At 42.5% G+C, this 20,984-nt stretch overlaps 1 protein-coding gene across 3 annotated transcripts in view; it reads left to right on the top strand.

The window, feature by feature from the left end:
- The window catches only part of CDK19 (cyclin dependent kinase 19), a 1,741,514-nt gene that overhangs the window by 537,704 nt on the left and 1,182,826 nt on the right, over nt 1-20,984 (top strand). For all 3 annotated transcript variants that reach the window (XM_044066618.1, XM_044066628.1, XM_044066639.1), the window contains exon 5: nt 2,456-2,513. In XM_044066618.1, coding sequence (XP_043922553.1) covers nt 2,456-2,513 — 58 coding nt within the window. The remainder of the gene's footprint in view (nt 1-2,455; nt 2,514-20,984) is intronic.

Genomic DNA, 20,984 nt, shown 5'->3' with positions numbered 1-20,984 from the left:
ATCACAAACATGGGAGCACAATGTTCAACACCGGAAGTATATCCCTCACTGGTGAGATCAGATCACAAACTAATCTCGCTGGAGGTCCTCATCCCACCCCCACCTGAAATAAAAAGACCACAGTAAAGAACTTCTCGAAAGCCGACTTCACACTTCTAAAGACTAGTGTGGTCTCCTTTAAGGCCCCCGAGCCGACGGAAAACAGTACTCAAGCCGCTGAATCACTTACAAATGCCTTCTACCAGCACCTGCAGGACTGCATGGATAAGGCAATCCCAAGCAAAACAAAGACTCTTTGTACCAAAGGCAAGCGTCCACTCTGGTGGACCCCAGCCATAAACAAACTCTACAACAAAAGGAGGAAGCTACTACAAGATAGAGCAAAATCCTTAAAAGGTAAGACACCCTTGATCACTATAAGTAAAAAACTAAGAGCTCTCATAAAATCATCCAAAGCAAATTTTGAGAGAAAAATAGCTAAAGACTCAAAAGACAATCATAAGGCCTTCTTTAGCTATGTTAGAAACCTGGGAGGAAACTCCCAGATATGCTCAGAACTAGTTCAAAATCATGTGAAGATTACTGATCCTACAGACATTGCCAACATACTGGCTGACAGGTTCAGTGCAAACTTCTCCCTCTCCCCCAAAAGGAGAGATATCTATACCAAGCGATTGGAGCCGCCCAAACATCTCCAACGCCCAAGTGAGGACTGCTCTCTGCAAAGCAAAAATCACAGCATCCATGGGACCTGATGGTGTCCCCGGCTGTGTGCTCCACGAACTCAACGAGGAATTAAACCCACAGCTAGGACAGCTGTTTAATCATAGTCTTACCTCTGGATACGCACTCCAGGAGTGGCGCACTGCAACTGTGGTCCCACTTCACAAAGGCGGTGCCTCCACCGACCCTGGAAATTACCGCCCATTAGCTTGACAAGCCTTATCTGCAAAGCCATGGAGAGGATCATAATGGACCTCATAAATAAAGACATAGGGAATTTGCAGACTTTGGATCCATCCCAGTTTGGCTTTGTCAAAGGCAGATCATGCCTTCTAAACTTGGTTGACTTTTTCAAACAGTCACCAAAGCCATTGATGAGGGAAAGGCAGTCCATACAGCCTACCTCGATCTGGCGAAGGCCTTTGATACAATACCCCACTCGGGTATCATTGAAAAACTCATCAGCTTAAATGTTAACCCATACATCACAAGATGGGTTGCAAACTGGCTGAGTGACAGAACCCACAGGGTCAGAGTTGCTGGCGCCATGTCAGACTCAAAGCCTGTCACAAGTGGTGTACCACAGGGCTCAGTCCTGGGCCCACTCTTGTTTGGCATCTACTTTTCCAAGTACAAGCAAACACAGGAGGGTTATGGCTGACAAAGTTTGCAGATGACTGCAAACTGGGCCATAGTAGAAAACACATCTGACACAGATATCCTTCAGAAGGGTCTCACAGAAACGGATAACTGGTGCCAGAGCCATGGCCTAAAGTTAAATGCCAAAAATGCATAGTCATACCCTTCGGGAAAAACAAGGTTACCCCTAGCTACCAAATAGGTGGCAATCCACTGAGTACAGAAGAAGTTATCAGGGACCTGGGGACCCAGGTTGATAGTAGTCTGTCATTCGACACCCATGTAGCTAAAGTAGTTAGGAAGACCTTCTACATTGCCCACCTTATCATGAAGGGATTCTCATCTAGATCAAGGGAGGTCATAGTCTCCCTATACTCATCACTCATCAGACCAATGATTGAGTACAATGCCCCATTCGGAATGTATCTGACCCGACACTTGCAGCAGCTGGAGAGGCCACAAAAGTTCCTCACCAAAAGGATAAAGGGTCTCAAACATCTGTCCTATGCTGCCCGACTGAAAGAACTCCAGCTCTATTCAGTCGCCACGCTTGCTCAGAGGTGACCTTTGCCTAACATACAAGGCCATGTCAAACCCAGATTTGATGAATATGCTTCACCTCAAAAATCTAGATCCGTCAGAGCCACAAGGGCGGAGACTTAAACCTCGACACGGCTATTAATAGGACGTGCTGGAGGGATAGATTCATCACCCAAAGACTCCCTATGCTGTGGAATAAAATCCCGGTATATGTGAGGCAGAGCACCTCGCTGGCCTTGTTCAAGAGAAATCTTGACCAATGGATGGGAGATCGCAGATATACCCCAGGGATTACCTCAGTGTCACTGCTCAACAGAGGCACAGCAAAATAATGGGTATAGTTCCCCATACTAAAGGGGTGGCGTAAGCCACAAAACTATGGGCTAGGCTTGTAAATGCCCTCGGGCAGATAGCCTAGTATGAACCTATGAACCTATGAACCTAATTAGATTTTTTATGAAAATATAAGTGAATACTTGTTATTGTGTGATATTTTCAAGTTAGCTTTGCTTCCTTCCAGTTTTTACAGCAATGTTTTATCTGTTTTGTGTAGAAACCAGCAAATATTCTTGTAATGGGCGAAGGTCTTGAAAGAGGAAGAGTTAAAATAGGTAAATATTTTTCAGTTTTACTACATGCTAAGAAAAATTTACATGTGGTTATGTTTACCATTTTATCTTGCCTCTTCTTAGTGTGAACCTTTTAAAATGCATTTGATGCTTATTTTATCTTTTTATCTTAGTAACTTTTAAAAGCAGATACTGTTCTACTCTACAGCTGAGTGCAGGATTGTAAAACCCCAGCAATGACCTGTAAATGTGTACTGCTGTAAAAGGAACTATAGAACCATTTTCAGTCATGTAAACAGTGCAGTGATATGTTGAGAGGCCACCATGTTAAAATAAGTATGTTTCTTATTTTTAGCACAGTGGCCAGCAGACAGTTGGAAATACCATGACCTCAGCTTCTGGTCAGATGAGCAGTAGTTGACCATTTTCTGAATGTCAAAGCTAATAATTCATATTGTGCTTATTTGACTCGTATGCTAGATAAAAAGGATGGACAGTTAGCTGTGCAGTGATTTGTTTATACCCGAGGTCTGCATATCAGTCTACCATGTTTGTTGATCAGTGTGTATCCCACAGTGTCTGACATGTTTTAGTAGAGGAGTTAGCTTTATGTTGACATTGAGAGATTTTTCAAACATTAGAATGTTTTGTTACTCATCATATGTATTTACATTCCAGATATAAGCTGTGTCATTAATGAGCAACTGGTTGGATAGCTAGTATGCTTACAGACAGAACCCACTCAGGGATGATGGGACTCTTTCTTCTAAAGAACTTGTTGTGAAGGCTGCCAGCCCAGCCACATAGAATTTTATAGATAATTCTATCATTTGTAAATATTAACGTAAGACACAAGCTTGTTGTCTTAAATGGAAAAAACTGCTGTTAGATGTGGAACTGAAAAACATTTAACAGTGCTCTCTGTTGACCACGTAAAACATGTTGTGACCCTTTGATCTGAAGTCTGGCCTAACTAGATGAAGACGTTCTTTCTATTGTTTTAACCAAGAGTTAAATTGCTAGATTTAAACTTGCAAATGTATTTTTATTGCTCTGCTTCCTGACCAGCTGCAAGATAACAAAAGATGTTAAGAATGTAAATGTAGTTTCTGTTAGCCTGAGAACCCAGGGAAGTGTGAAGAATAATGTAAGGGGAACCAGGAATGTGATTTTAAAAACGGAAAGAATCAGAGAGAATTAAGCATTTTTGTCTTGACCATCCAACTCATCAGCACTCTGCCTGTTTTCATATGTAAGTTATCTTAGACTTGTGTTTTCTTTTAGAAATAACTAGGAACTAGAAAGATTAGACTGTTTTTCTGTGATGTCCGAACTGTACTACTGAATTATGTTAAGTATTTCTCTGTGATCTCTGAATTCTTGTGTAGTAAGAAGTATTGTCTTGTGTTTTTATTTATTATTAAATATTTTAAAACCTTTCAACTGTGGCTGTTTTGTGTAGAGATAATTTAAGCTCGAGTACATTGCATATTTATAGTAATTACTGTAGCAAGTCACTTCAGTAAGCCTTGACTGTTTAGTTATACTACCAATTGGATAATAATATTGCACAGTAATAATTGGACACCCTTTTAAGGGCCTTTGAGTAGCTGATAAATATTAGTGGGTGGTGGCAAGTGATACTACCGTATAGTCTGGGAAAAAGGGGCACAGCTGGAGAACCTGTGCCAGCCTTCCCCAGGAGTGTCTGTAGTTGTATAAACTCTTATCTTAAAGTGTGTTTGTGTCAGCAACTTGGGCAGGGACACGAAGCACTGGTTGGACAGGGAAGGTGCTGGAGGTTTTAGCTTGCCCACTAGGCTGAGATCTGGACCCTACAGCTGTGCCAGTGGGGAGTCTTATTGGGACCTGGAGAGCAAGGGAGCAATCAGCCCTGGACTGACTGTGATCTCTGTGGGCTCTTAAGGGAAATTGCACTGTACTGTGTGTATTAGTTATCCTTGCTTCATATATGAGACACCCTCTCTGGTGTTAGTGGTGAGGATTGAGGCTCCTTGTTTGCTGGGCCAGGGCATGGGCGTCACACTTGTCACCAGTGGTGTTCCTTCAGGTCTGTTTTGCTCTATCATTACTCATGTACTCTGATGTCATGGTCTTCTTGACTACGTTTGCTGATGACTACAAACTTAGAGGTGTATTAAGCTTACTGAAAAAGTCTTATGTCCTCCAAAAGAACTTGGCCCTCACAAAGTCATGCTGTCAGGACCATGGGCTAATGTTAAGTACAAAAAAGTGCAACAGTGTACTCTGGCAAATGAAAGCACCCCTGATGTTCATCGTATTGGTCGCTGCTGCAGTAGCCTTAGCTGTATGGGTTGTGTCCTGCCATATGTAACTTCTGTGCACCCAAACTGTCAAGAATCTTTAGCTGAGCTTGACTAGTAGATGAGTTTGAGTGTGAAGCCCTTCAAAGCTATACTGCCACTGAATAGTGCACACTGTTGAGGGTTTTGAGAACAACTGTTGGCTTGTGCTTTCTTTTTTTAGCTGGATAAATTCCCTTTGGGACAAAACCTTCCATTGTCTTAATTTTGCTCATATTTTATTGCATCCTTTTCAGGAAAGTCATTTTAAAACTCGAAGTGTTTTGTTTTAATGGATGGTCTCATTACTGTAACACTTTTTAAATGGAGCATTAATTTTTTCCTATGAGTTTAAGTAGTGTAAAGTAATAAACATTTTATCTGAGGAGAAATTGTTTATTTTTCTTTTGGTGGTCTGGCATATTATTTTAAAGTGCTGTTTTACTGTTTTTTTATGTCAAAAAAGTAACCTTTTTGGACTGGTAGTGTTTACTGGGTATTGCCGCTCCTCTTTCCAGGAAAGCGACACCATTTTTGGCTTGACCATGGAACAGAATACTGGTCCCATGGTCAGACATTCTTCAGTAACAAAAAGAAAAAAATTAAGCAAGCAACCATTGCCACCACAGTAGACTAGCAATTTGCCTCAGCCACAGGTGGGTGACTGCTGTGACCATTTGTTGTACCTTCCCTGGAAAGATGTAGAGGGGCAGAATGTTTTCTTATATATTGTGTTTTGGAGGGGTAATTACTGAGGAATTTGGGAGTAGGAGAAACATACAGATGCTTCGGGTGCTGAGGCTTGAATAACTCAGCCACCTTTGTCCCAAAGAGGGCAGAGTTATCCAGAGTCGCAGTCAATAGTTTTGCCATAATGTCATCAGGTAAGGGCTGTAACCATAACCAGGAATATCTTGCCAGGACAGAGGCAGATGCAGCAGATCTGGCAGAAGCTTCAGCAGCACCATAACTGCATCTAATGGAATGCCTTGTGACCTGAGAAGACCGAGATAGGCTGGATATCTGTGCCATGGCAGGAGAGTCAGGGATCTCAGACAAAAGTTTAATGGCCTGGACTAACAGGGATAGGGCATATTTTGACATATGAGTTTGGTAATTTACTGTCCTGAATGTCATAGTAGCTGAGGTATAAACATTTTTCCCCGAGGCTCTCCATGGCCTTACTGTCCTTATTTGTAGGGAGAACTGAGGTGGAGGAAAGCAGTTTTGAAGACTTCTCAGTTGAAACTGATACAATCCCAGGGTCTGCAACAGGGCATTTAATAAGAAATTTGGCCCCCTCAGGTACCTTGTAAAATCTGTCAGGCTTTCGAGGGGCAAGGGGGCTGTTAATCAGGATTCACAGAGGCTGCATTAAAAGCATAACAAATGCTGGCAAGACTGAAAGGATAGCTGAAGGAGCAGGAGTGTCATTTACAGAAGTTTGTAATACCTCAGTGGAATCCCACTTGAACACCCTCATTTTGGAAATGGTCTCCCCAAAGGTGAGGTCCTCACTTGGAGAGTCTGTTTCAGCAGAATCCTACTCTGGGGAAGCATAACCAAGGGAAAATGGCAACTGAGACACATAGGACAGAGAGTCCTCAGAAGAGGAGTCAGAGGAGTCCTCAGCTTTAGGTGGAGGAATATCTTGAGCCTGAAGCCTAGGGCTATTTTAGGGGGGAGTCACTGGGGGAGGATGAGGACGTAGCAGACCTAAGAGCCATGAAAGCATTGGAGAGACTCTGAGAAAAAGCCTACCAATCTAGTTTGCTCTCTGCAGGAGGAGAAACATGTTTTGACTTCTGTTTTCTTTTCGGGGAAGGCCTAGAGGGCGTAGGGCCCAAGGTATGCCTAATGACACCAGGTTCTGTAGCAGTGGAAGGATCTGCCTGGATGGCCGGTACAATCCGAGGTTCCCCATCACCGTCTGTAGCCAACGTCTATATTACCTCCATGGGCATGCCTTCCACTCTGGGTTCTGTGGCTTCCCCAGCGGTACCTGCTATAACCATGTCAGCAGTTTCCAGACGTTCCTCCAGGCACACGTCTGCCACAGGAGGGACGTTGGATGGAGGTGGCCTTTTTCTTAGCTGGCTCAACAGGTTGATGGGATGGCCTCTCCATAGTTAATGCTAAGCGTTTAAAATGCTGATTCTCCAAATAAATGTTCAGGGCATGCAGACAGCTGTGTAGGGTATTAGGGATGAAGGCCTGACAGATCGCGCAGGTCTTGTTGTCGTGTGTAGGCCTTAAACAGAAAAGACAAAGCTCGTGGGCATCCTTATGTGGGATCTGATGACTGCACCTACACTTTCCCTTCCTGGATGACATGAACCTAAACAGGCATGCAGTGACCCAAAAGAACAAAACGTCCCCAACGGGGTACTTATCTTTGAAAAAGACAGTCCTGCAGGTACGGCAGGAACAGCTGATGTTCGACTGGCGGCAGAGAAGTTCTGAGGTATGGTACATGCAGACGTCATTTTTATGGCCAACGTCAGACGTCCCACGTACCTTGACGTGACTAGAAGCTTTTGTATACTGGCTGGACATTTGGATAGCAAGAGAGGATAACCCAAGGGTTTGGAATACCGCAACATGGAAGAGAAGGGACATCTATAGTTATGGTGAGATTTTACACAACTGTCCTTTCTCTGCAGGTGTTGAGGTCCCCTTAGTGAGCAAGGGAGAGCCACTCTCGTCAGTCCTGTGAGAGGGAACAGGGAAGGTTTCCCTGTTGTCAGAATGCTGTGCCCATCCCCGGGGAAGCAACTGCTACCATTGGTAACACTGTTGGGCCTATTTTTCCTGTTAAAAAAGAAACAGAAAACAAAATATGCATCTATTCCTCCTCAAATGTCTTTGAATTTGAGTAGTTTACTGCGTCTGGCTCAAGGTTTAATTCAGTCTATTGATCCTTCTTGTAAAGTAGATTCTGGTAAAAGGTGATTAAGATTCTGAATTTGAACAGGAAGATGCAGGGATGGATATGTTTTTTTCTTCCAGTTTCTGAAATGGGCTCAAAGAAGAGCTCAGTTTCTGATTCTTCACTTGGGGATTTCTGTTTATATACCACTTGCTAGAATGTGCCAGTGTTTTTAATGGGAGAACACTGAGGTGTTACAGAAGGATTTTTCAGAGTTTATACCCAATTCTGCTGTTCTGCCTGCTTTGGAGGATGTATGTTACTGCCTGCAGTTTCCTGGCAGTCAACCAGCTGCTCCTAAACTTCATTCCTCCCCTGTATGTATTGTTCCCACAATACCCATTTTTTTGCCTATGTAATTTGCTCTTACCCTTTTTAAAGATCCCAGTACCAGTTGTTTTATCTCTGTTACTATATTGAATACTACTAGTACAGTTGGTTTAGACTCTGACTTCCATTTTCCAGTAATTGCTTTTTTGCCAGCCACCATAATAAGGCTCAGCAAGGCCTTACTATGTCTAGGCAGCTCTGATTCTGTATCATAGCTCAGAAAAATAATTTCTGTAGTTACACCAGTTTGCTCACCCAACATCTCCAACAGAGAAGTCTGCAGAGAATCTTTAAAGTCTGCCAATTCATTACATTTCCAGAAAATATGTTCCCAATTACCTCTTTCTTCCCCATCACACCTCCAGTGCTTGCTCTCTACCTGAGGAAAGATTCTCTGGACTCTACTTGGAGTTTAAAAATGTCTATGTAAAAATTTCCAAGCAAAAATCCTATATCTTCTGGATTTGGTTGTATATTTGGGACACATACATATATCCCCCCTTTTTGTGTGAATTGCTTATACAGTCTATTACCAGTCATATCTAACCTCCTCTGATTCTTTCAGTTATCATGCAGTATTTTATAAGCTGTGCTAGTTATTACTATTTTAACAGCTTATGTTCTAGATTCTACTACAAACTCTACCAGTGCTGGTCTTTTGTTTAGGACTCCCCCTATTTCTTTCTCTTTGCCTATACTGTGATACCAATCCTTGATAGAGAAGGCAGTTTCTAACCCGCAGGCCAAATAAGTTCTTGGCATCTTCCCATTCTATCATCTTTCCCTCTCTAGTTATTTGCTCCCAATACCTTGGTTCCTTTGCTAGTTTTCTCCAATAACCCCCCCCCCCCTTTCCTAATGTCTGTATCCCTAATTGCAATGATCTATCGGCAGGATCTCCTTTCTTCATTCATGTGTTGGCTTAGTTCTTAGAATACTTTGTGCTATTTTATGAATATCTTAGAATACTTTGTGCTATTTTATGAATGTAATATTCTGTATTATTAATCTTATTCTCTGAAAAGTTCTGCATCCAAATCCCAGTCGCTCCTTGCTTCTTCAGCTTCCCCCCATTTCATTGTCATCTCTTTCCACTTTGAATTATAGATTTCTGCTTGTGCTATATATAGGAGCCTTAACTGTGAACCTCTGAAATACCCCTTCAAGTCGGGTAATCCCAGTCCATTTGTTCTTCTGGAAGAATCAGCTTATCCCACTTGACTCTTGCCATCTTCTCCTTCCTGATAAAATCCTTCAGCTCTTTAATTGCTATCCACAACTTCTACTCTGGTTGATAAAAATATCCTTGTCCTGCGTATAAGACTAAAGGGACTAAAGACATCTTAACTGCTTGTATCTTACTATCCATGTCCATATAACAGAGCTTCCAATTTCTCAGTTTTTGTATTCTCTTTTATTTAGTCTCTTCCCACATATCCTTAGCTGCCAAACCCAAATCATTTTTAATCCATACTCTTAAATATGTGACTTTATCATGTCCCCATAAATATGAATATTTCCGAGCCAATTCATGTGTGGGTACATAATTTAACGCTGCTATTGCCTTTGTTTTAGCTTCTTTAAGTTTGTATTGTGAAAAGATTTGAAGCGGTCTCAAAATGTTCCACCACACTGTAATGTCCTTTTCTAGTTTTGTCAGATATAAAATAATATCAGCTGCAAATAGAGCCAGCTTTTCTTGACTACCATATTTCTGAGTCCCTTATTTTCTTTTCCAGTGTTTCTAAATATAATGCAAAAGGGGAAAGAGGACACCCTTGCCTTGTTCCTCTGCTCCAGCAGAAATTATTAGAGAGGACCTCACCCACTTTAATTTTCACCTCTGATCTTTCCTAAATCCTCCTAATCAGCCTTGTAATTTCATCAGGGAATGCAAATGCTTCCATTGCCCTGCTCATAAAGTTCAGCTTACTCTGTCAAATGCTTCTTCTGCATCAACACCCTCCAGCAACAGTGGTATTTTTTTTTACATTTTGCTTCCTTCTGGATCATCAGTGTTCTGTTAATTTTGTCAAATATTTGCCTCCCCTCCACAAAACAACATTGATCCATGCCTATATCAATTTTGACATCACTTTTGCCATTCTTTTATCATTTATAGACACAAACACTGTATTATTATGGTTTAGTATTGAAATGAGTCTGTATGAAACTGGATCTGATGGATCTTAAGCCTCTTTAGGTATTACAGCTACCACTGCTTTTTTCCAGGATGTTGGTACTTCTCTTAAAATGCTGTTAAACAAAACCTTTCAGATATTTGTCAGTTTTTTTCCTTCCTAGCTTTCAAACTTCCACAGGAATATCATGTATTTCTGGGGAGTTTCCTGTAGATTGGTTTTGCATCACCATTTTGTCTCATCTTGTACTGTCCTGTTAGTAATTGAGCCTCATATACCTCTAACTTTGGCATATTTAATTCTTCCATAAACATTTCTATTTGCACCTTTTCTTGATTTTCCATATTTCTCTGCTTTATACAGAATTTCATAGAATTTCTGAAGTATTTCTAATACCTGTACGGGATCTCTTACCTTCCTTGTTATTGTCTCCTAAGCTTGACGGCAGCTCTTTTTACATTCTGTTGCTTGAGTCGTTTTGCTAAAAGTTTTTGTGCTGTAGTGTTATTTTCAAAAACAAGTTGCTTAACAGCAATTTTTCTAAACTCCTGCATATTATTGAGATAATCCCTTATTTTCTGTTTAACATTCTGCAGTTACTCCTCTTCTTCTTCTGTGAGATTCTCCATATTCTGCAATACTTTACCAAATAGTTATTTTTGCTTCTTAACCATATCTCCCTTTCTTTTGTTTCCACACTATTTTTAATCTGCACTTTAATTTTATCCCACTCCCTACCTATAGTTTCAAAATAAATTTCTATCTCCTGTAATAGCTCCTGATTACTTGCCACTACCCATTCCTTAAATTCCTCTCTTTTCAGTCAAACAGGAGGGAAAGTGCCAGTGTCTCATTTTTATTTCATTGCCCTGTGTTTTTATTTTAGTTGACACACGATCTGAGATAGTTATTGGGTGAGTATCAAGACCTTCAGTTAAATGCACGTATTCCTGTGAAATGCAAATTCTGTCTAGCCTAGCCCAGTTTTTGTATCTTGGGGACTAATATGTAAATTCACTCTGAACTCCTAGCACTGAATTCACATCTTCCTTGTCAAATATTTTCATAAATTTCTTCAAAAGTCTGCTCTCCTTTGTTATACTTTCCCTTCTGGGGCCACCCAGATGCATCTTTACTGCTGCAAATCAAATTCCAGTCAGTATAAGTAATATTCCTTGCTCTAAGATGATTATTTCTCCCATAATTTTCTTAAGCTCTGTTATAGCAGTTTAAGGTTAAATATAAATACATCCCAGTGCAATCCTCCTTTACCAGTAGCCCCTTAGTACTACAAATCTTATTATTTTTTATCCTGTTCTGTCACTGTTGGAGCTTATCTTGCAATTCATATAATGACTCCTGTTTTGCTTTGTCCCAGGTATTATAGTGAATAAGCATCCTGAAAACCTTTCTTTCTCAGTTTCACATGTTCATTTCTTTCCAAGTGTGTCTCCTGTATCATAGCTACTTGCATGCTACATTTTTTAATGTAGTTCACTACTCTTTCTTTTTTGTATTCATTTGCGAGACCATTGACTTTTAAAGACATTACAGAAAGTGTGATTGAATTAAAAAGTTATTATTCCCACCTTTTATATAGAATAGCTTTTTATTAAATGTGTAGATGTTCTTCGTGTTTCACTGTTGCAGTCATCACACTTGAGTTATCCTGCCAGGGGTATCCCTCAGTCGGCCCGAATATCAGAGGCTTAGTATTTCTGTGTTGGTTGCTGTCGCTCCAGGACTGACATCAGGTCGTCAGTGGTATAAAATCAGGCAGCCGACACCATTACATCAGTCTTTCTTGCCGAGGAACCCGAAGTAGAAGCAGTTCGCACGAGTGCCAGTCGGCTGCTACCTGAGTTTTTCATTTCTGAAATTGAGGTTGAAGTCTTCAAAAGCTAAGTACCCCATTGGGGATCCTTTTTTCTTGCTCTAACCTATGTCAGAAAAGGTTAACAATTGTCTCGTCTGTGGAAAGCAAATACCACACCGAGATTTCCATTCTTACTGCGTCACCTGTTTAGGCCCAGACCACGACATCCCCGCTGCCGGTTTTGTGCTTTGTTCAGCAGCAGAACTATGTCGTCGGGCCCTTATCATAGCTAAATACTTTCACTCTCGATCTCCGTATTCCAAAATGGCTTCGGTAAGCCATCCGACTACCGATCTTCCGAAAAAACATAAGGATAAAGAGAGACTGCACAGGTCCAAAACTGCCAACGATGCTTCTGTTAAGCTAGTCGCCTGTTCCCCAGTACTCAGTGAGGCGCTTTTGCAGCCCCTGATGCCCACTTCTATGGATTCTCAGGCCGCTACCGAGACCTGTTCGGAGTCCGGTATGCCGCGAGACTCTTCTTTGACTAAGGATCCTGCAGATGTCTCTACCTTGGATGGGTCCAGAGCCACTGAGCAGGCACTGGCTTCTGAGGAAGTTCTTCGCACTACCGATATTCAACACAAACCGACTTTTTTCGCGTCTTCCGTTCTTTCTAAAACTACTGAGTTTCTAAAGCCCAGAGTACGAACTACGCCTAAAAAAAATGACGACCCAAACTCAAGCATCTGCTTCCATTCCTCAATCTCAGATGCTTAAAATAGTGGAAGACCTTATCATGCTTATTAGGGGAAGCCAGCCTGCCCCTTCTAAAAGAAAGAGACTTGTCCCCAGCAGCTTTATCTGACCAGGAGTCCGACGACTTTGAGGTTTCAGAATATGAAGACATGCCCTTGTCTGCTTATGAGGATTCAGATGCAGAAGAATCCATTCCCTCTGCCTCTCCTTCAGAGGATTTTTCTTTTGGTGAAACCCTCCATACATTGAGAACATTTCCATTGGGAATGTCAGGATTATCCTCAATCCAAAAAGAGGCTCTGGGAATTTTTAGATTTACCACAGCACAGACCCTTAGCTATTCCTCCTGCCCTGGATGTTGTAGATGATGTTTTCATGGAATCTAGTTTAACTCCTGACACCCTACCACCTGCTCCCAGGAAACCTGACCGGTATTAGTGTCCCTGACTTGCACAAATTTCTCTTCAAAAATCCTACTGCGACCCAGAGGTCATCTCCTAGGGACCTAAAGGAATAAAAGCAACCACAGCCAAGAATCCCACCCTTCAGGGATTCCCGAGCTTTAGACAGATAGGGTAAAAAGTATACACCTCTGCAGCTCTTGCATTAGAGCACTGCATTTTCAGTTCCACATGTTGAAATACCAGCAACATACAGTGGAGCTCCTTAAACACAAATTATCTACCTTTCCTGCTTGTGCAGAAAATAAAGAATTACAGGAGCTTATGCATTCTGCAAACCAAGCTTATGCATTCTGCAAACTAAGATACTAAGCACAACTTGCAACGTGGCTTTGACACCCTAGAAGCATCCTGCAGGGCAGCAGTCACAGGTTCTGTACTTAGAAGGCATGCTTGACTTAAGGAACAGACCTTGCCAGACCATGTCAAATCAAAACTCTTGGACGCACTATTCTACAAAGACAATTTGTTTGGCACCAAGGCAGAAGGGGTCTTAAAAAAGATGGAAAAAAAAAGCTAAATCTATGCAGGCAGTTAAAGACTTCTTGCAAGTCCAGCCAAGCACTGGTCCTTTCCAGCCCCCTCAAGGCCAGCTCAGACAAGACCTAGGGGAAGCAGACCCCACAGACAGCAGTCCCAGGGAATGCAGAGATCTAAGCAATGGAGTTCATCCACTTCAAAAACAGGGAGTGCTGAGCCACCCCCTTATGGAAAGAACTCACAATGACTTTACAACTCCCACCCCTTACCTCTGCCCACCTGCTTGTGTCCCTAGGAGGAAAACTCTCTTCTCATGCAAAAAAACTGGGCTTCCATCACCAAATATCGATGAGTCCTCAACATTGTGTCGCAGGGATACAAATTTTATTTCCACACACTGCCAACCCCAAAAGGGTTCCCAGATCTTCCTCCAAACCATTGGGCAGAGTCACAAAACCAAGTCCATTCCCTGCTTTCCATAAGGCCAATACAGCTTGTTGCTGCAGACCAGATAGGCCAAGGTTTCTATTCCAGGCTTTTCCTGGTACCCAGAAAAGAGGGCACCTGGCGCCCAGTCCTCGATCTTTCAATTCTAAACACTTTCCTGGTGATACCAAAATTCAAAATGCTCACCCTCCAGCAGCTTCTTCCTATGCTATCCAAGGAAGTTTGGTTAGCAACCCTAGACCTAAAAGAGGCCTGTCTACACATCCCAATCAGGGATTCTTGCAGGAAATCTCTCAGTTTCAGGGCGGGTTCTATGCACTTTCAGTTCTCTGCACTTCCCTTTGGCTTATCCACTGCTCCCAGAGTTTTCACAAAATGCCTGGCTGCGACCATTGCATTTTGCAGGCAAAGGAATATTCATATTTACCCCTACTTAGATGACTGCCTGATTCAGGTAGATAGTTGGGAGAAGCTGTTACAGCACCTGACCTTTGTAAAGGACCTACTGACCTCCCCGGGGTGCACTATAAATGAAAAGAAATCCAAACTAGTCCCCACTCAAAAAATTGTATTCCTGGGAGCAAGCCTGGACACAGCATCCCAGATGGCATGCTTTACTCCAGAAAAACAAGCCTATCTGACAGGCTACTTCTCCCATCTAGCCACCAGAACCCAGTTATCTGCAAGGAAAGTCCTGCAAGCTCTAGGGTTCATGGCATCCTGCATTCTACTCATTCCATATGCCAGACTGCATATGAGGAAACTTCAGTGGTACTTTAAAAGCCTTTGGTGTCAACACTCTCAGGACCTGTAAACTATCCTACCTATGATACCTTGTCTAAGAAAAGATTTTCTTTGGTGGGCAGCAGCATGCAACCACAACAAGGGACTTCCCTTTTCACAACCCTACGCCGCCCAGACCCTAACCACAGACGCATCAGATTATACCTGGATGGCAGGTGCATTCAGGGCCATTGAAGCCCAAATCAAATGCATCTGCACATCAGCCAAAAAGAGATGCTAGCTGTTCAGCATGCTCTGACTGCTTTCAGACCCCTACTATCCCTGGGGCCTCTACTGATCAAAACAGAACACCACAGTGATGTGGTACATTAACAAGCAGGGAGGAACTCGCTCCTATCCCCTCTGCAGGCTAGCCATGACCCTTTGGCACACGGCTTCAGCCATGCAAATTTACCTGCTAGCACAATTCCTGCCAGGCTCCCAAAACTCTCTGGCAGACAGCTTAAGCAGAAAACTCCTAGACCCACACAAGTAGCAGCTAGACCACAGCACCTTCAACCTTGTAACCCAGAAATGTGGCACCCCGAAGGTGGACCTATTTGCCTGCCACAACAATCACCGGCTCAGCAAATTCTGCACCAGGGAACCTTGCAGCAAGGCCTGGAAAGTGGATGCCCTATCCTTCCAATGGGTAAACCTCTCGATCTGTGCATTTCCCCCCTCTATCTCTACTCACAAGGGTACTACTCAAAATAAGGGAGCAAAAACCAAGAGCAATCTTGATTGCCCCAGACTGGCCATGCCAGCACTGGTACCCACTGCTGCTCAGTCTGTCAGCCCTGCCTCCATGGCACCTACTTCAGATCCCAAATCTCCTGACCCAGCAGAATGGAGAATTTATTCATCCACAATTGCAGACCCTGAACCTGGCAGCCTGGCTTATTCTCTGACCTGTCCTCCAGTTGCCAGCCTAAGCAAGCAAGTCCTGGACGTTATATGTGAGGCCATATGCCCCAGCACTAGAAAATCTTATGGTGATAAGTAGAAAAGGTATTGCACTTGGATCCATGCTAAGGGAGCTGATACAGCACAGCCCTCCCTACCTCTCATCCTGGGTTACCTAGCAGACCTACTTCACAGGGGCCTAGCCTTCTCTTCTATTAAAATTCATGCCTCTGCCATCTCTGCTCATTACAGCACAGAGCCACCTCTATTTTCTCCCCCTCTCATCAAACAGTTCCTAAGAGGGGCTAACAATTTAAGTCCACCCAGAAGAGCTCCTACCCCAGCTTGGGACCTTAACTTTGTGTTGGAAAATCTCACACTGCCACCTTTGAGCTTGCAGCTTCAGCAGAGTTAAAAATTCCTCTCTTGGAAAACAGCCTTGCTTCTGGCCATCACTTCAGCTAAAAGAGTTTCAGAGCTACAAGCACTAATGGCTGTGGAGCCTTTCATCATTTTTCATGCTGACAGGGTCTCCCTCAGGACTAACCCAACCTTCATAGTGGTGTCCAGTGTGACTCTCAACCAATCTTTTCATTTGCCCACCTTTTTCCCTAAGCCTCAACATAAGGGGGAAAGGATCCTGCACTCTTTAGATGTGCACAGACAACTCAGATTCTACCTGGATAGGACTAAGCCCTTTAGGAAAACTGACCAATTGCTAGTCAGCTTTGCAGCAGGGGTGGAGGGCAAGGCCATATCCAAACAAATCATCTCCAAATGGATAGCACACTGTATATAATATGAATATTTTATATGAATACTGTTGAAATTCATATAGACATTAATATGAATATATGTGTGTGTGTATATATATATATATATATATATATATATATATATATATATAATTATATATATATATATATATATATATATATATATATATATATATAATTTTATATATATATATATATATATATAATTATACATACACTGCATTTTTACTGTTTACTGATTGGATTCCTTTCTAACTCATCTCCAATAATCTCTGCTGAGCTGTACAGCAGTGGTTTGCAGTGCCTTGTAAAAAAGCAGGTATCTAGAATTGTAATTTGTCAGATAAAACTTCCTCTGCTGTTTTCTCAAGTGTCTAACAGAGTGTAGAGCAGCTAGTTAGCTCACTGTGAAGCATTACCCCAAGAGTGTTTTAGAGCAATTCTAGACCTCTCCTCCCAGCCCAACAACTTTAAACCCAGATTGCATTGTGGATGTGCACTTTCCTACTGTCTCTTTAGCCAGCCTGTTGGAAATGGGGATCTTGAGGCGATGTAGCAGTTGTTTCATGTTTATTGACAACCACCTTATTGATGTACAGTAATGACCTTCGGACTGGCAACAATGATGTTCAGGATTGGGAGAGTTCAGATGTCACATTTATGCCCTGTGTATGCACTGGGAGCATATGTGTGATTGACAGTACTCCTAGGTAATAGTCTTGTATATTGGCCGGATGTTGGGCTACCCTTGGCATGAGATCCCGGAGGTGATGAATACTGTGAAAAGAAGGTTATTTACTGTTATGGTAAGATTTTACATGACTGTACTATTTGTTTGGAGGCAAAGCTTTTGCATGCAGACATAGATATCTCCAAACAGGTTGCCAGTAGCGTACACATTATATCTACTATGAACCGGACACACAAACTTGAATATGCTGAGGCTCTTAAATGCAGTCTACCCAAACCTGAAATGCCTCCCGTACGCTGCCCTCATCAACCTCCCAGATACTCTACAAAGACAGCTTTCCCCAGGACAACACACATCCATGTTTTGCAATGTCTCAACCTTTAAGCCCTTAAGACAATCTATCACACAACCCAATATATTTGTTATTGGAGACTCTGTTGTGAGAGGCACTGATGCTTCCTTTACCAGGCTGAGCAAGGAGACAGTCATGGTTAGTTGCCTATCAGGACAAGGATCCACCAGATCACACATGCACTCTGGACATTGAACCACAAGTACTAGTATGACTCTGTCATGGTCCATGTGGGTGTTAATGACCTGAGACATACTTCCCTGCACTACATGAAGAGAGACATGATACAGCTTTCAGAGCATGTCCCAGACTGGTATTAGCCTAGAATTTTGCAGCATTTTACCTTCTCAAGGATGATACCACAGTGTAAAAAGATGATTGAGTTTAACAATTGGCTTAGTTACTGGTGTCATTCTAAGGGGGGGTACAATATTTGTCGGCTTGGGAAGACATGATTGACAGACCCTGCTGCTTTGCCAAGCATGATCTGCACCACTCCCCCCTAGGTTTGTGGATATTGGCCAAAACATTATCCACCCCTGTAGTGCCCTTTTTAGGCAATGCTAATCTGATGAATCTTCTAACGTAGTAAATTCTATGCAAAGTAAACTAAACCTGTTACTTCTCAGTGTTAGGAGTCTCAACAAGAAGCTGCACTACCTGGAAGCACCTCTCACCCTAGAGAGTGTTGACATCTTTGCAGTTACTGAGACCTGGTTTAAATGCATGGAAGGCACCTTGATTGTACAAGGTTATAATGCCTTCCACACATTTAGACCAGCTACTGCCCAAGAATGGAAAGAAGATGGAGGTGCAGGATTGGTCAAACAGTATGACATGCTTGAGCTACTCCATGTCCAACGAACCTTAGGGTAAAGTCCAGTACCATATCCTTGCTAGCTGTAGGTACCCGTCTGTGACCCAGGATAACCGTACCACATACTTGAATGTACTAGAGTCGCTCACAATTCAGCCCATCACCATATTCATGGGCAATTTCAACCACATACCCACCATAAACTGGAATACATACACAGCCACTAGCATGCAGGCCCAAAGATTCCTGGATTTTATCACTGCAAACATGGAACAGCTAGACTGCACACATGTTAGGGGTTCAAATGTTCTGGATTTTGTACTCACAAATATGAGGGATAGCTGCATCCCCCCCCCCTCCCTTGTGCAATGTCCTCACTGGTCAGATCAGATCACAGAGTAATAACCCTTGAAATAACTTGCAGCAAACTCCAGAACCTTTAAAAACTTTTACAAGGCTAACTATCTGCTATTAAGTGAAGGCATAGGCAAATTCCAGTCCCCCCTCCCAAATTCAGGGAACATGGCGTATGTGGAAGTGTTTACAGAAACCCTGTACAAGCATGTAAATAACTGCATAGAAACAGCAGTTCCAAACAGAAATAAATTTAGGACAAGCTCCAAAAACAAGCCACCTTGGTGGACCCCTGTTATCAATAGGTTGTCTAACAAAAAAAAAATCTTGTCCAAAAATAGGAAAGGCTGTGCTTAAAATGCAGGAAATTCCCTCCTCAGTCTCAATAAACAACTCAGGGGACTAGTCAAGTCCACCAAAACCAACTTTTAGGCAAAAATAGCCTCCCAGGCTAAGGATCTCCATAAGACATTTTTTCAGTTATGTACACAATCTTAAAGGGAACACCCAACAGTGTGCTAAACTAATAGTAAATAGAACCACCTATACCAAACCAGGGAATATGGCAAATTTGTTGGCCATGAATTTGGCTCTGATTTCACTCCCCAAGGAAATGCCCTCTATCACTTCTCCCTCAACTGTTACTAAAGTAAAGGTCCCTCACTACACTCTCCAGGGCTAAAGCACTGCATCAGTAGGTCTGAAATGTATCCCAGGAAGCCTCCTAAATAGCTTGAAAAATGATCTGTGATGCCATCTAGAATCTCTATTCAACTACAGCCTCCAGATAGGCTTTATTCTTAGGGAATGGAGACCTGCAACTGTCATCCCACTACACAAAGGCAGACCATCAACAGACCCACCGAACTACAGACCCATAAGTTTTACTAATGTCATATGCAAGGCCATGGAAAGAATTATTGTGGACTTGATTAACAAAGATAGGAAATTTTCAAATACCGGACTCATGTCAGTTTGGTTTCATCAAGGGCAGGTCATGCCTACTAAATTTGCTGGACTTCTTCGAGGTCACTAGCTCCAAGGATGAGGGCAAAACGGTACATATTGCCTACCTTGAGCTGGCAAAAGGCATTTGACACATTACTTCATTGTGGTATTATAGACAAACTCACAAATTTAGGCATAAATCCATATGTCACTCAATGGATAGCCAAATGGCTTGCAGATAGGACACATGAAGTTAGGCTGGGGAAATCCATCTCCACCAAGAGGCCTGTAATTAGTAGTGTCCCACTGGGACCTCTCCTGTTTAGAATGTACTTCTCTGAAGTCAAGGCAATTGTAGAGGGACTTAGGCTCTCCAAAATTACTGGTGACTACAAGCTGGGTGCAATCATTGAATTCCCCAAAGATGTAAATATCCCCCAGGAAAGTCTGCCGCAGCAAATGGGAAGACAACTACCCTTGCAAACTGCAGCATTAATAACACTCCCCTAAGAGTAGGCCCAGTAGTAAGGGACTTGAGCACTCGAGTTGACAGTAACCTGAACATTGATCAGCATGTGTCCATGGTAGTGAGAAAAGCCTTCCATGTGGCACCACTTATAAGTAAGGGCATGGCATCCAGATCTAAGGAAATTTATAGTCAGTCCCACTATACTCTGCCTTCATTAGGCACCCTTTGGCATGTGCCTGACCAGGCATTTGCAACAACTGAAGTGGCCACACAGTTTCTTCACTAAAAGAATACAGGATGTAAATATGTCCTTTGTGGACCTCTTCAAAGCCCTGTCTCTGTAATTAGCCTTCTGCAGAGTACTGAGGGTCATTCTCTGATCCAGCCATGGTGGATCTGCTACACATTAGCAAAACGAGCAGCACTAGGATTACCCAATTTAAGGATCTAAACCTACTCTGTGACCTAAACAAAACACATTGGAGGGATAGATGCGTCTCAGAGCATACTCCTTCTCTGGAACAGACTTCCCTTTCACATGAAACATAGCTCTTCACTAATCCTATTCAGTCATAGTTTAGATTAGTGGATTGGAAATCGCAAATTCACCCTGGTCTTGTCGCCTGTGGCCCATATGGACAAGGGGCAGTTTGTAGGTGCCCTTAATAACAGGCATATGCCATAGCCATTCTAGCCCATGGGCATTGATAATTGGAAAATTTGGGGCATG

Source organism: Protopterus annectens, chromosome 1.part0, assembly GCF_019279795.1.
Source record: "Protopterus annectens isolate FY-2018-M chromosome 1.part0, PAN1.0, whole genome shotgun sequence".
Classification (NCBI taxonomy): domain Eukaryota; kingdom Metazoa; phylum Chordata; order Ceratodontiformes; family Protopteridae; genus Protopterus; species Protopterus annectens.
This window is presented reverse-complemented; position numbering and strand designations above follow the sequence as displayed.